The sequence below is a fragment of the Saimiri boliviensis genome, chromosome 14 (assembly GCF_048565385.1).
Source record: "Saimiri boliviensis isolate mSaiBol1 chromosome 14, mSaiBol1.pri, whole genome shotgun sequence".
In the NCBI taxonomy this organism is placed as follows: domain Eukaryota; kingdom Metazoa; phylum Chordata; class Mammalia; order Primates; family Cebidae; genus Saimiri; species Saimiri boliviensis.
Window position 1 is genome coordinate 64041791 of NC_133462.1, and position 14153 is coordinate 64055943.

At 37.8% G+C, this 14153-nt stretch overlaps 1 protein-coding gene across 2 annotated transcripts in view; it reads right to left on the reverse strand.

Moving 5' to 3' along the window:
- INTS7 (integrator complex subunit 7) overlaps nt 1-14153 on the reverse strand; it is an 83364-nt gene that overhangs the window by 50123 nt on the left and 19088 nt on the right. The window contains exons 1-4 of one of the 2 annotated variants that reach the window (XM_074385151.1): nt 13501-13968; nt 12519-12565; nt 8010-8209; nt 7144-7266 (exon numbers count right to left, since the gene is read on the reverse strand). In XM_074385151.1, coding sequence (XP_074241252.1) covers nt 7144-7266; nt 8010-8209; nt 12519-12528 — 333 coding nt within the window. In that variant the 5' untranslated portion in view covers nt 12529-12565; nt 13501-13968. Of the gene's footprint in view, nt 1-7143; nt 7267-8009; nt 8210-12518; nt 12566-13500; nt 13969-14153 lie in introns of those variants that run through there. The other variant, XM_074385150.1, reaches the window with a different exon arrangement.

A 14153-nucleotide genomic window follows, 5' to 3' on the forward strand; every position in this document is an offset into this window, starting at 1 on the left:
CTCCCTGGGAGGCTGAGGTGGGAGGACCGCTTAAGCCCAGGAGGTCAAGACTGCAAAGAGCCATAATCATGTCACTGCACTTCAGACTGTGCACTGGAGTGAGACCTTGACTCAAAAAATAAATAAATAAAAATAAAAATCACTGAGGAGATAAGGGATAAAAGAATACAAATTGCGTACAGTACATACTGCTTGGATGCACTGGGTCATGGGTGCACCAAAATCTTACAAATCACCACCAAAGAACTTACTCATGTAACCAAACACCACCTGTTTCCCAAAAACCTATGAGAAAAACAAAACAAAACAAAACAAGCCTCTGATGAGAAAATGAAGAGCTTAAAGAAAAACAAAGGGGAGACAGGCCAGGTGTCGTGGCTCACGCCTGGAATCCCAGCACTTTCGAGAGGCTGAGGTGGGGGTATCATTTGAGACCAGGAGTCTGAGACCAGCCTGGGCAATGTGGCAAAATACCATCAACACAAAAATTAGCCAGGCATGGTGGAGTACACCTGTAGTTCCAGCTACTCGAAAGGCTGAGCTCACCTGAGGCTGCAGTAAACTAAGATTGCACCACTGCACTCCAGCCTAGGCAACAGAGTAAAACCTATCTCCAAATAGGAAGGAAAAAAAAAAAAAAAGGATGGAGAGATGTACCATGCGCATGGATCAAAAAACATGATACTATTGCCCAGAGACAGTGGCTCACCTGTAGTCCCAGCATTTTGGGAGGCTGAGACAGGTAGATCATTTGAGGTCAGGAGTCTGAGACCAGCCTGGCCAACATGGTGAAACCCCATCTTTACTAAAAATACAAAAATTAGCCGGGGGTAGTGGTGCACACCTATAATCTCAGCTACTTGGGAGGCTGAGGCAGGAGAACTGCTTGAACAGAGGTTTCACTGAGCTGAGATAGTGCCATTGCACTCCAGCCCTGGAGACAGAGCAAGACTCTATCTTAAAAAAACAAAAAACAAACCACAATACTATTAAGATGTCCATTTGTTTCAAATTAATCTTTAGATGTAAAGTCCAATAAAAATCCCAACAGGGTTTTCTTGGTAGAAATTGACAAACTGATTCTAAATTTTACATGAAAAGGCAGTAGACCTAGAATAGCCAAATTTGAACTCCTGGGCTCAAGCGATCCTGCCAGCTCACTCTCCCAAGTTGCTAGGACTGTAAGTGTACGCCATCACACCCAGCTCAATTTTTTTTTTTTTTTTTTTTTTTAGAGACAGGGTCTCAATATATTGCTCAGGCTAATCTTAAACTCCTCACCTTGTGATCCTCTCACCTTGGCCTCTTAAAGTGCTGAAATTATAGGCACAAGCCACTACACCCCACCTAGCCAAACTATTTTGAAAAACAAATACAAAGGTAGAGGACTCACACTATCTGATTCCAAGAGTTGCCAAAAAGCTAGAGTAATCAAGACACTGTACTATTCGCTTAATGACAGATATACAGACTAATGGAACAGAATAGAATTTAGAAATAAATCCACACAGATATGGTCAACTGATTTTCAACAAAGATGCTAAAGTAATTCAATGGGGAAGGAAAAGTTTTCCCCACTAAATGGTGCCACAACTGGCTATCCAAATGCACCCTGATGTTAATTTTGTACTATACACAAAATTCAACTCAAAATAGATCACACAGGGCTATATACAAAACTTAACCTATAAACCTTTTAGATAAAACTTTTGTGATTTTGGATTAGGCAGACTTCTCAGATAAAACACAACCCATAAAAGAAAAAAACATTAATAAACTACATAGATTTTATCACAACTTAAAACTTCTACTTTCAAAGGACATGTACTAAAGATACATACTGAGAAGAAATATTTGTAAAATATGTATCTGATAAAGGATTAGTATCAAGAGTATGTAAATAACTCAACAAAAAAAAGACAAACCTAATAAAAAATGAATAAAACATTAGAACAGGCACTTCACTGAAGATAACAGATGACAAACAAGCCTGTAATATGATCAACATCATTAGTCATTAGGAAAATACAAAATAAAACCATGATGAAGTATCACTACACACCTATTACAAAACCATACAGTACAAAGTGCCGGCAAGGATACAGAACTAGAACTCACATATGGCTGGTAGGTAAATAAAATGGTATTGGAATTTTGGAAAAAAGTTTGGCAGTTTCTTACAAAGTTAAACAGAGTAAGTTTTTAACCACACAACCCAGCAATTCCATTTCTAGGTGTCACACCCAAGAGATGTCACACAAAGACGTGTAAGATTGCAGCTTTATTCATAATGGTCAAAAACCCAGAAACAATCCAAATGTCCGTCAACTTATGAAAAGACAAATAAATTGTTGTATGCTCATATATTTAAATACTCCTCAGCAATAAGAAGGAACGAACTATTGCTACATGTAACAACATGTATAATTATTAAAAGCATTATGATAAGTGAAAGAAGGGATATCCAAAAGGTCACATACCATGTGATTATTTATATCCTGGAAAGGCAAAATCACAGCAGCAGGAATCAGATTTGTAGTTGCCAGGGGTTGGGGAAAGAACTGACTACAGAGGGGCCTGCAGAAACTTTTGGGGGTAATTGAAATGTTCTGTATCTCAACTGTGATGGTGGTTTTGTACACTTGTAAAAACTCATCCAGTTATATACATGGAAAAGTTTCTGTAAATAAATTATACCACAATAAATCTGGCTTTTTAAAAAACGCATTTCTGGCCAGGTGCAGTAGCTCTCGCCTGTAATCCCAGCACTTTGGGAGGCCAAGGCGGGTGGATCACAAGGTCAAGAGATTGAGACCATCCTGGTCAACATGGTGAAACCCTGTCTCTACTAAAAAGACAAAAAATTAGCTGGGCATGGTGGTGTGTGCATGTAATCCCAGCTACTCAGGAGGCTGAGGCAGGAGAACTGCCTGAACCCAGGAGGCGGAGGTTGCGGTGAGCTGAGATCGCGCCATTGCACTCCAGCCTGGGTAACAAGAAACTCCATCTCAAAAAAAAAAACAAAAACCACGCATTTCAAACTAATGGCAATGAGAACAATACAAGACATAATTTATGAAATTTGGCCAATCTGTACCAAGAAGCAAATTAGCAGTCTTAACTGCTTTCATTATTAAACAAGAAAAGCAAAAATGTACCAAGCACTTGAAAAGATAAGAAAGCAAAGCTTCTGGCAAGTCTAATCAAGTAAAAGGGATATAAACACAAATGTGCAAGATTAAAAAATTTTTTTTAATCAAATACAAAGATATTAGAAGTTACAGACTTTTCGTGCTGATACTAATGAACTTGAGAAGTAAATTAAATGAAAAACAAATGACCAAAACTGATGTCAGAGAGGTAGAAAACTGATAGGACAATAACATGTAGTGATTGGAAATGTTCTCAACGTAACTATCGCTGGAAATACTTCTAGATTCAGATAAATTTATGGCAATTTTAAAGTTATACCTGCAGAAACAGAAAATTCTGTTATAGTTCTTAACCATTCCAGAGTATAGAAAGAGAAACTTCCCAGTTCATTTTATTAAGACAGTACAACCCCAACATTACAATCTGTCAAAGTATTTAAAAACGAAAACTAAAGAATAAACTTACCTTTAAGATAACTTACAGCTATCCTTAAAAAAGCATTTATTTGTATGTGCCACACAACACATTATATATTGCTTTACTCAAATATCTTTCCTGGCAATCCTCTATTTCCCTAGTTTATTTGAATTTCTGTGTTTCCTTAAAACCTTTGTTGTACTCCTCCCAGGATAAAAACAAACACCATACCCTTTAGCAATACCATATCGTTTCTCTGTTCCCTTGAGAGAATTCCTTTCAAAAAGTTTTCTACAGTAGGCATTCAATATTCATGGCTTTCACATCCACTAATTCAACCAAATCCAGATCAAAGGTATTTGAAATATTAATAACAAAAAAAATACAAATAAAAAGCAACATAATACAACCATTTATTTAAAATTACATTATATTGGGTAGTATAAGTAATCTAGAAAAGGGTCGGTCCTGGAACCAATCTCCAGTGGATACTGAGGGACCAATGTACATTCACTGCCTTAAATCTCTCTCCTGTTTTCCTGCAGAATCCACTCTGATCAGTCTTTTACCCACAATGCTGCAGCAAAATTGCTCTCTTAAGGTTATCAATGACTTCATGTTGCCAAATGCAAAGGTGAACTATCAGTCTTTATCTTGGTGAATATGGCTGCAGTAGTTCTCTATTTTATAGGGAGAAGACTAAGGTCTTCTCCCTATAAAATACTATTCTGACTTCTTTATCACAGGCCACTCCTTTTCAGGCTCCTTTGCTGGTTGTTTCTCATTTTAACATTCTCTAAATCTTCTCTAGCCATATTCTCTCCCTAGTCAAGTCATCTAGTCGCATGGTTTCAATTACCATCTATAAAAATAATAACTCTCATATTTATAACCACAACTGGATCTGTCCACTGAACTCCAGGTACATATGTCCTTGACATCTCCACCTGGATGTCTGACATCTTACACTTTATATACTCAGAAGTGAACTCTTCATCTTCCCTTCAAGAAATGAGTCTCCCAGAGTCTTGCCCATTTCAAGCAAACGGCAATTCCATTTGCTGATGGCAAAACACTTAGAGCCAATTTTCTTTCTCTACAATATGCCAAGAAATCCATCAGCTCTAACCTTAAAATATATCCAGACTACTACCACTTCTCACCACCACCCCAACTACCTTGGTTCAGGTAACCAAAATATTTTCCCACTGGATTATTTATAACTGCCTCTTAAATGTTCTCCCTACTTCTGCCTTTAGGCCCCTTCAATATAGTCTCAATAGAGCTAAGCTAGAGATAATCTTTTAGAACTTCAGTTAGATAATGTCCTCTGCTCAAAATCTTCCAAAGGCAATCTATCTCATGTAGACTTAAAAGCTAAAGTCCTTAGGAAGGTCTCAAAAGCCCTAAAAAATTATAGATAATGTCCTCTGCTCAAAATCTTCCAAAGGCAATCTATCTCATGTAGACTTAAAAGCTAAAGTCCTTAGAAGGACTCAAAAGCCCTAAAAAATTACTCCTCCCTCTCATCAACTAACTTCACCTCCTACTAATAGCCCCTATTAACAGTCACACTGACCTCAAACTCCTGAATGCTCTTACTTCGGGGTCATTTTGCTGTTCTCTTGCTGATGATATCCTTCCTTCAGGGGCCCCCAAAATTGACATTCCCTTCTGTAGGTCCTTGCACAAATGTCAACTTCTCAGAGAGAGTTTCTATAACCAGCTTACTTAAAACTGCAACCTCCATCTTCCATATTCACTAATCTTCTTCCTGCCTTAATGTTTCTTGGCAGCATTTAGCACTAATCGGACATCTCTGCCTGGCAGAAGCCAACACAAATCTCTACAGGATACATTCATACAATGGAATGCTATATTACAATTAAAGGGAAAAGACATGGATGAGTCTCACCAGTGTAATGCTGAGCAAAAGAAACAAAAGCAAAGCTAAACAGTATTCTTTAGAAAGACATGTGAAGAAGGCACAACTACAAAGGAGAGCAAAGAAATTATCACGAAAGTCAAAATAGTGGTTTCCCTTTGGTAGGTGTAAAGTTCCAATCAGGAAGGACCATGAAAGGGAAGGAGGCAGGGTTCTGTGATCCTGTAATATTCTATTTCTAGTTGGATGGTAACTGCATGGGTTTTCACTTAAATGTATTTAAACTATTTATACATTTCACATATGTTTCTGTATGTGAGATCTATCTCACAATAAGAAAAAAATGAGAAAGAATTGAGAAAGAATAATACTGTGCTTCTCACTGATCTTTCTAAGTAACTGGGTTTGGTTCTTTGCACAAATTCTCTAAATGACTAAAGTGGTTGGGCATATTCTCTTCTTGGAAAGATAGCATTATTTAGTAGAAAAAGCATTAGGACTAGGGATGAGAAGACAGAAGCTCTCTTTTTTTTTTTTTTTTTTTTTTTGAGATGGAGTTTCGCTCTTGTTACCCAGGCTGGAGTGCAATGGCGCGGTCTTGGCTCACCATAACCTCCGCCTCCTGGGTTCAGGCAATTCTCCTGCCTCAGCCTCCTGAGTAGCTGGGATTATAGGCACGCGCCACCATGCCCAGCTAATTTTCTGTATTTTTAGTAGAGACGGGGTTTCACCATGTTGACCAGGATGGTCTCGATATCTTGACCTCGTGATCCACCCACCTCGGCCTCCCAAAGTGCTGGGATTACAAGCGTGAGCCACCGCACCTGGCTAGAAGCTCTCTTAAACTATTAATTTACTTCTCTTAAGACACTCTCTTAAGCCTATTAAGTCTTTTTGAACCCTAACTGCGTATCTATTAAATGCAGATTTAACAACTGCCCTTATCTTGGGATATCTGTGACTACCAAATCATAATATAATAAATTAAAAGACATTTAGAAAACTGCAAACAAACAGAAAAACAAACACAGCAGTTTAGTTTTAATAATCTGAAATTCAAAGATTTTTGATCCACTGGAATCATGATGATGCTAAGAGATAAAAACTTGCATTCCATTTTAAACAGCATGGTAATGAGTAAACAAACAGGGTTGCATTTTGAGAAAAAATATAAAATATTAATTTAATCTAACAGATAATGTCAAAGTTGTCACATCAAGTCTAAAGAGTGAGATCTGCTCTTCTGTTTACAAAAGAAGACTTAAGAATGTCTTCTGCTCTCTATGAGTAGAGAAATACACTTTCCAAGTTGCCTATCCAGCCCTTCTCCATTATACGTAACAGTCAGCCCCTAAATTTTTCTCCCCAAATTGACTGAAAAATACAAGAATAAAAAAAACAATGTAATTGGGCTTCTCAGTTAGACTTAGTGCCGCTATGGCAAATGAACAAGCAATTGAGTGGCAAGTTTCATTGACTAGAACAAACACTGAAGTATAGAAGTTTTATGTATTTATTATGCCACTTATAAAATAACTTCTGCTACAAACATCAATACTTTTAGACATTTTTCATATTCAACCACTTAGAAGATGACAAAGGACAAAATAAAAATGCAAAACATTTTACATTATAATGTTATATTATTTTTTTCTATATAAAATATTAAGGTTACAAGTTCTACATACCTGAATGTTCTCCTTACTCCAAGTATGTGGTGTTTTATTAGCAAGTAATTTCAAATCTTGAATAGCAAGTCTCTTTACTGCTTTCCTGGGATCATTCTTCAAATACTGCAACAGAAGCTGAATCTATAAAGAAAATAAGTCACTCCATGAACAACACTATAATTGAAATTATCATGAGAAATGCAGTGTAGTTTAGTGAAACTTATAAAGGGACAGGACTCACTTCAAATCAGAGCCCTGTCATTAATTAGCTACATGCCCACATTTAGGCCTCTTTCTCCATGTTTGTAAAATACTACCATTTAAAGTTTTAGCACAGGACCTGGCATTTTTTTTTATTACACTGCCAACTTCACACCCAGCCATGTACCCCACATCTCATTTTCCTCAAGGGCTCTCAACAATCAGTACCGTGAACATAGATAATACAGGCTCATGCCTGTAATCCCAGCACTTTGGGAGGCCAAGGCAGGAGGATCACAAGGTCAGGAGTTCAAGACCAGCCTGGCCAATATGGTGAAACCCCATCTCTACTAAAAATACAAAAAAATTATCCAGGCATGGTGGTGCATACCTGTAATGCAGCTACTCAGGATGCTGAGGCAGAACTGCTTGAAGCCGGGAGGCAGAGGTTGCAGTGAACCAAGATGATGCCACTGCACTCCAGCCTAGGTGACAGAGCGAGACTCCGTCTTATTAAAAAAAAAAAAAAAAAAAAAAGCAAGCAAAAGGAAATTAATCTGACCTTTATTAGAGAAAAGAACCTTAATGTCCTCATGACTTACATGCTACTTTCTTATTTCTAAGCACATATTTAATATGTAAGTTTACCAAGTAATAGGCAGTTTAAAGAAAACTGAAATTACCTGCTTAGGTGTATCAACCAAAGATGAAGCTGCAAGCAGAGTGAAAGTGTGCAAAGAAACAATCACCATTTTGGTGGATGGATAGGATGTGACCAGCTGTTGTAAAAGCTGACGAGCACTGGAAGCCAGGATTGCATCATGGTGCATGTGCTGTAGGATGGGTATCAATTTTAGCTTCAAGTCTACTGGTGTCGCTAAACCTAGACACAAAAAGAATTCTCAAGGTATTTGTGATCATCATCCTTAATGATAGTTCGGATTTAAAAACTGACTCAATTAGCAAAATAGCACTTTAAAAATACAGTATACTTATATTTTATTTATAACATTAAAGATTATATTAGAACTAATCAATAAATTCAATATTTTTTCCAAAGTATTTATCTTAATATTAACTTTTCAATGATTATAAAACTACATGCTGATAGTGAAAACTGCCTTTAAAAAGCACAGTAGAAAGCAAAGTCATATTTGCTGCCAATTTCCTCTCATTATCATAGTAAAAAAATTATACATACACTTATACATATATATACACAAACACACACACTTGATGCCTATAGTCTGACTATACTTATCATTTTAATTATTTCCTTCAACAACTAAATCAGAATCAGGATGTGAATAAACTGTGTATAGAATAGTTTGGAAGTCCTCTGAACTTCGTGTAGTAATTTTTTTTTTTTTTTTGAGACAGAGTCTTGCTCCATTGCCCAGGCTGGAGTGCAGTGGTGCAATCTTGTCTCACTGCAACCTCCACCTCCCGGGTTCAAGTGATTCTCCTGGCTCAGCCTCCCAAGTACCTAGAATTACAGGCATGAGCCATCACGCCTGGCTAATTTTTCTGTATTTTTAGTAGAGATGTGGTTTCACCGTATTGGCCAGGTTGGTCTCGAACTCCTGACCTTGTGATCCACCCACCTCGGCCTCCCAAAGTGCTGGGATTACGGGCATGAGCCACCATGCCCGACCCTATGCCTTTCCTTATTGCACACACAACTGGATCCATGAAGACTAACCCCAATACATCCGTCTATGCTTTAATTTCTGATATTCCCGTGGGTTGTTACTAAATTTCCTTCTCATTCTATGTGCTTTCCCCGAGTGAGCTGATATAATCCCATGGTTTCCATTATCAGCTGAATGTGAAAGACTCCCACACACCCGTCCTCCTGCTGCGGACATCACATGCATGTATCTCATTACTTTCTGCTCATCTGCACTAGGAGATCTCAGAAACATTTTGCATTAATAGGACCCAAAGAAAATTGATCTTCACGTTGAAACTGCCCCTCCAAAAATATTTCTGTCCCAGTAAATGACATCATTATGGCTCCTCAGACCTCAAAGTCTTTCTTGATTAGTGAAAGAAGAATTCTCTTACATCCCATTTCCAAATGTATTAGCAAATCTTACTGGTTTTATCTTTAAAATAAAACCCAAAACTGATTCTACCTTTCTGCCTCCATTGTTAACAAACCGATCCATTTCCATTATCAAATCCTGACTAAATTATTGCAAGTCTCCTAAGTATGCTCCCTACTTAGGCCTTTCCCCATGGCAGACTCTAGTCTCATATCCCTCTTTCCTACACTGCAAGTTCATTCTTAACCCAGTACTCAGAGAAGTCTTTGAGTTTACAGGCATCTTTACCAAAGATTTAGGGAAGCTCGGAGATTTTACTTTGCAGAAATACAAGTGACTTAAATCTAAATGTCAGGATACTCTGTTCCTAAAACTCCTCTTCCATTTGCGTATCTTGGGTTTCAATGTTCCTCTACTTTTCCTCCACCCATACGCCTATGTTTTCCTCTGCCTCTCTCTTCTCCTAATTCCTGTTCTTTTAGATTGTTTAAGATAAAATTTAAGGAAAAATAAAGTAATTAATCGGCCGGGCACAGTGGCTCACATCTGTGGTCCCAGCACTTTGGGAGGCAGAGAGAGGTGGATAACAAGGTCAGGAGTTAGAGATCAGCCTGGCCAACATGGTGAAACCTCATCTCTACTAAAGATACAAAAAATTAGCTGGGTGAGGAGGCATGCACCTGTAATCCCAGCTACTCCAGAGGCTGAGGCAGGAGAATCACTTGAACCCTGGGAGGTGGAGGTTGCAGTGAGCTGAGATTGCACCACTGCACTTCAGCCTGGGCAACAGGGCGAGACACTGTCTCAAAAAAAAATAAAAATAAAGTTAAAAAACAATGAATCTTAAGTGTAAAGATTAATGAATTTCTACGTATGTATGTTCCCATATAACTACCACCAGACACACAAAATACGCAACACAAAATCCTAGAAGGCTCACTTGTACAGCTTTCATCAACTCCCTTGCTATCTGCCCTCTTTTTGGGTTGAACCAATGGAGTGTCCAGCAGAAGTTGCAGAGTAATGAGGTCAGAGTACTTATTCCCTGCTTCTCTCACTGCAGGGTCACATCATGCTCCTGAAGGTTAGTTTCTCAAAGTGGCCCTTCAGACATGACTTCAAGAAGTGTGGTAAAAGTTATTACGGGCTAGGAGGCTGAGGTGGGTGGATCACAAGGTCAAGAGATCGAGACCATCCTTGTCAACATGGTGAAACCCCGTCTCTACTAAAAATACAAAAAATTAGCTGGTCATGGTGGCGCGTGCCTGTAATCCCAGCTACTCAGGAGGCTGAGGCAGGAGAATTGCCTGAACCCAGGAGGCGGAAGTTGCAGTGAGCCGAGATCGCGCCATTGCACTCCAGCTTGGGTAAACAAGAGCGAAACTCTGTCTCAAAAAAAAAAAAAAAAAGTTATTACGGGCTCAAGAACTACATTATCCCCTATAGCACCCCCGGACCATGCCTTTGTGAATGGTTTTTTTATTATATCTTCCTTGAGTTATCTTAATTCAAATGTGCCACCTGTTTCCAGCTGAAATCTTGTCTGATAACAGCAGGCAATTGATAAAATCCTGCTCAATGAATAAGTGATGCTTCCTTCTAATGTCACAAGGATATATCTTTCTGCAAGAAAGCCCTTTTGCTAATGGTGGAAGAAAAAAGACAAAGGGATAAAAGGGAACACAACAAAGTTAATTCTCTATATCTTGGTCTTTAAGTGGTTTTTATTATTTATGCAAGTGAGCAAGTTCTCTTTAATTTTAATATGAAAGACAATTTAAATGCATGCAAAATATAACTACACTGAGAAATTGATGCCCTAGAAAGGCATGATAGCATAGTGGTTAAAAGCATGGGCCTCAAAGCCAAACAGCAAGTTATCAGATGTATAACTATGAACCAATTATTCAGCTTTAATGTGGCTCCATTTCCTTTCCCATAAAATGAACATTATAGTATGACGTATCCAAGGCTGCCAAGTTGCACACTCCGAAGGAATGCTCTTTATAAGAATATAAACAAACTGGTGTTCTCTAGAGTCATGCAATATTGTACCCAAAGAGCTCCCTTTTATGACTGTTATAAGGATAAATAGGGATATGACACACTTATTAACCTTATGGGAGCTCTTGGGCTCCCATAATGACTGTTATAAGATAAATAGGGTTAATACACATGACTCATGGTATAAAAGAGATTGGAAAACCAGGGCTTTGTGGTCTATGGTAAGGAATCTGGATTTGATTCTAACTGCAACTGGAAGACACTGGAGGGACATTAACAGAGAGTCCCAGAGCTCCTAATGGCATTATTCTCTCTCAGACAGAATAGTTTTCCCTAAACCAATCATGCACCCCATAACTATGCCTTGATGAATGACGGACCACATGACAGGCAGTGGTCCCGTATGATAATGGAGCTGAAAAATTCCTAGTAACTCATAGACCCTACGGTCATTGTAACACTACAGTGCAATATATTACTTTTTCTACCTCAGATATACAAATACTTATTATTTTGTTACAATTGCCTATGGTATTCAATACAGTTACATGCTGTACAGGCTTATAGCCTAGGAGCAAGAGGCTATACCACATAGCCTAAGGGTATAGGCAGGCTATACCATTTAGGTTTATATAAGTACACTCTATGAAGTTCAAACAACAAAATTGCCTAAGGATACATTTCTCACAAAGGATCCCCACTGCTAAGCAATGCTGGACTATATCTGCATGGCTCACTCCTTTCCCTCCTTCATGTCTCACTCAAATATCACTTCATTAGAGACCTTCTCTGATCAATATATATAAAATAGAAAAGTCCCTTCTCTCACCCCACTATCGACTTACTTTTGAGACTCTCCTTCTCTCACTTTTTCACCATAGCACAAAATATGCCATATGCATATTTGTCTATCCTCACCCACTCCACCCCAGACTAGAATGTAGGTCAGGTGAGGGCAAGGACTTCGTTTTGCTCAGTCCTATATCCTCAGCATTTAGAACAGTTTGGGCACACAGAAGACACTTAATAAATATTATCTGAATGTATGGTGACTAGCAAATAGTAAGTACTTAATTAGTATTAGCAACTTATCATAAATCTCATGAAGTCACTTCATAATACTGAAAGAAGAATACATACCTTGAATCATTTCACTGATTTTGTTACAGATTCCTACAGCAAAATCTCTTTGGGAAAAAAGATCAGAAAAAAACTTTAAAACCAAAAAATTAAATCTGCTTATGTTTTCTAAGTACTTAAAAGAAATAGAACACAATTAGCACAGAAAAAAATGCAATACTCCAAACTGCAACAAATATTCCAAAGTTAGGTGCTAGGGTCAGGGTAGGTGGTAAGAAACACAACTAAAATAAAAACTCCAGCAACCAAATGGGCTTTGCCAACGCTGCTCTAAAGCAGCTCACTTAGGCCATTATCACAATGCAGCGTTATTTTTTCATAACACTAACAAGCATCTGAAATGATTTTGGGTTTACATAACGATAAGGCCTGAACTTTTTCACCCCTATATTCCTGGCACTTAGAAAAGTGTCTGAACACATTGGATATTAAATAAATATTTCTTTAATGACCATATAAAGACTTCTTATAAAAACTTAAAATTTAAAGATCTGTTACAAAACTGCAAACTAGGAGACTGCAAGTTTTTTGTAATAATATTTTAAAAATTCTTTTTAAAATAACATTTAAACAATTCTTAATGTCAACATTTAAATACAGTGAGACCAAACAGAATAATCTGGTTTCTCAGATGATCCCTTCTCCTTTGTCAAAAACTGAGACCTGAGTACTGGGCATCCATTCCTTTGGTGGTGTGGACATGCTTCAGTTCACCACAAGTGCCACTAGAGGACACTGCTCTCACTGACAATGTTCACCTGGCCCCAGAAAGCATCTGAATCTTGCAACTCTTGCTTTGCAACCCAAGGACTAGCAATTTAAAAGTATCTGGTTTAGAATAAGACAGATGTGGTTTACGGTAGGAGACAGGGGAAGAACAAGATTAAATAAATTCTAAAGGTCTTATTTGGCTATTTACTCTGATTTAATATCCAAAACTGATCAATACAGATACCAGACAAAAAAATCTATCAGTACTGACCGAGATATGTGATCTCAAGCCAGGTCATTATTTCTGGGAGAAGACATGAACACTGATCTCAAAAATATCAATCTCGTCAGCTGGTCGCAGTAGCTCACACCTGTAATCCCAGCAATTTGGGAGGCTGAAGTGAGAGGATCACTTGAGTCCAGTAGTTTGAGGCTACAGTGAGCCATGACTGCGCCAATGCATTCCAGCCTAGGTGACAGAGACTCATTTGGTATTTTTTAATATAATAAATTACAAGCATATCATATTGAAGCATGTATATTAAAAACTGTTTCTACATCAACTGCTAATTTAGATGTTTATAATCATAAATTCCAAAGGTGAAGAATCTTGCTGCTTCTGCTAGTTGGTCTTAATCATTTTCCAAGAACAATAATTACACAGCTAATTTTATTTTAAATTAGCTTCTCATAATAACACAAGAAAAAACTGAACTAAAAATGATTCTCATCTATAAAATTTTATCACTAAATTACAAACTTATCATCCAAATTTAGAAACTAAATTTAGAAAACTATTTTTGGAACCACTAGAAGTACATATTTAATCTGACAGTTTATGAAGCACTGACACCTTGACAGTGGTAATCAGATGATATTTATTCACTAGGTACAACTCCTAATCAATAAAAGTAGTCATGTGTG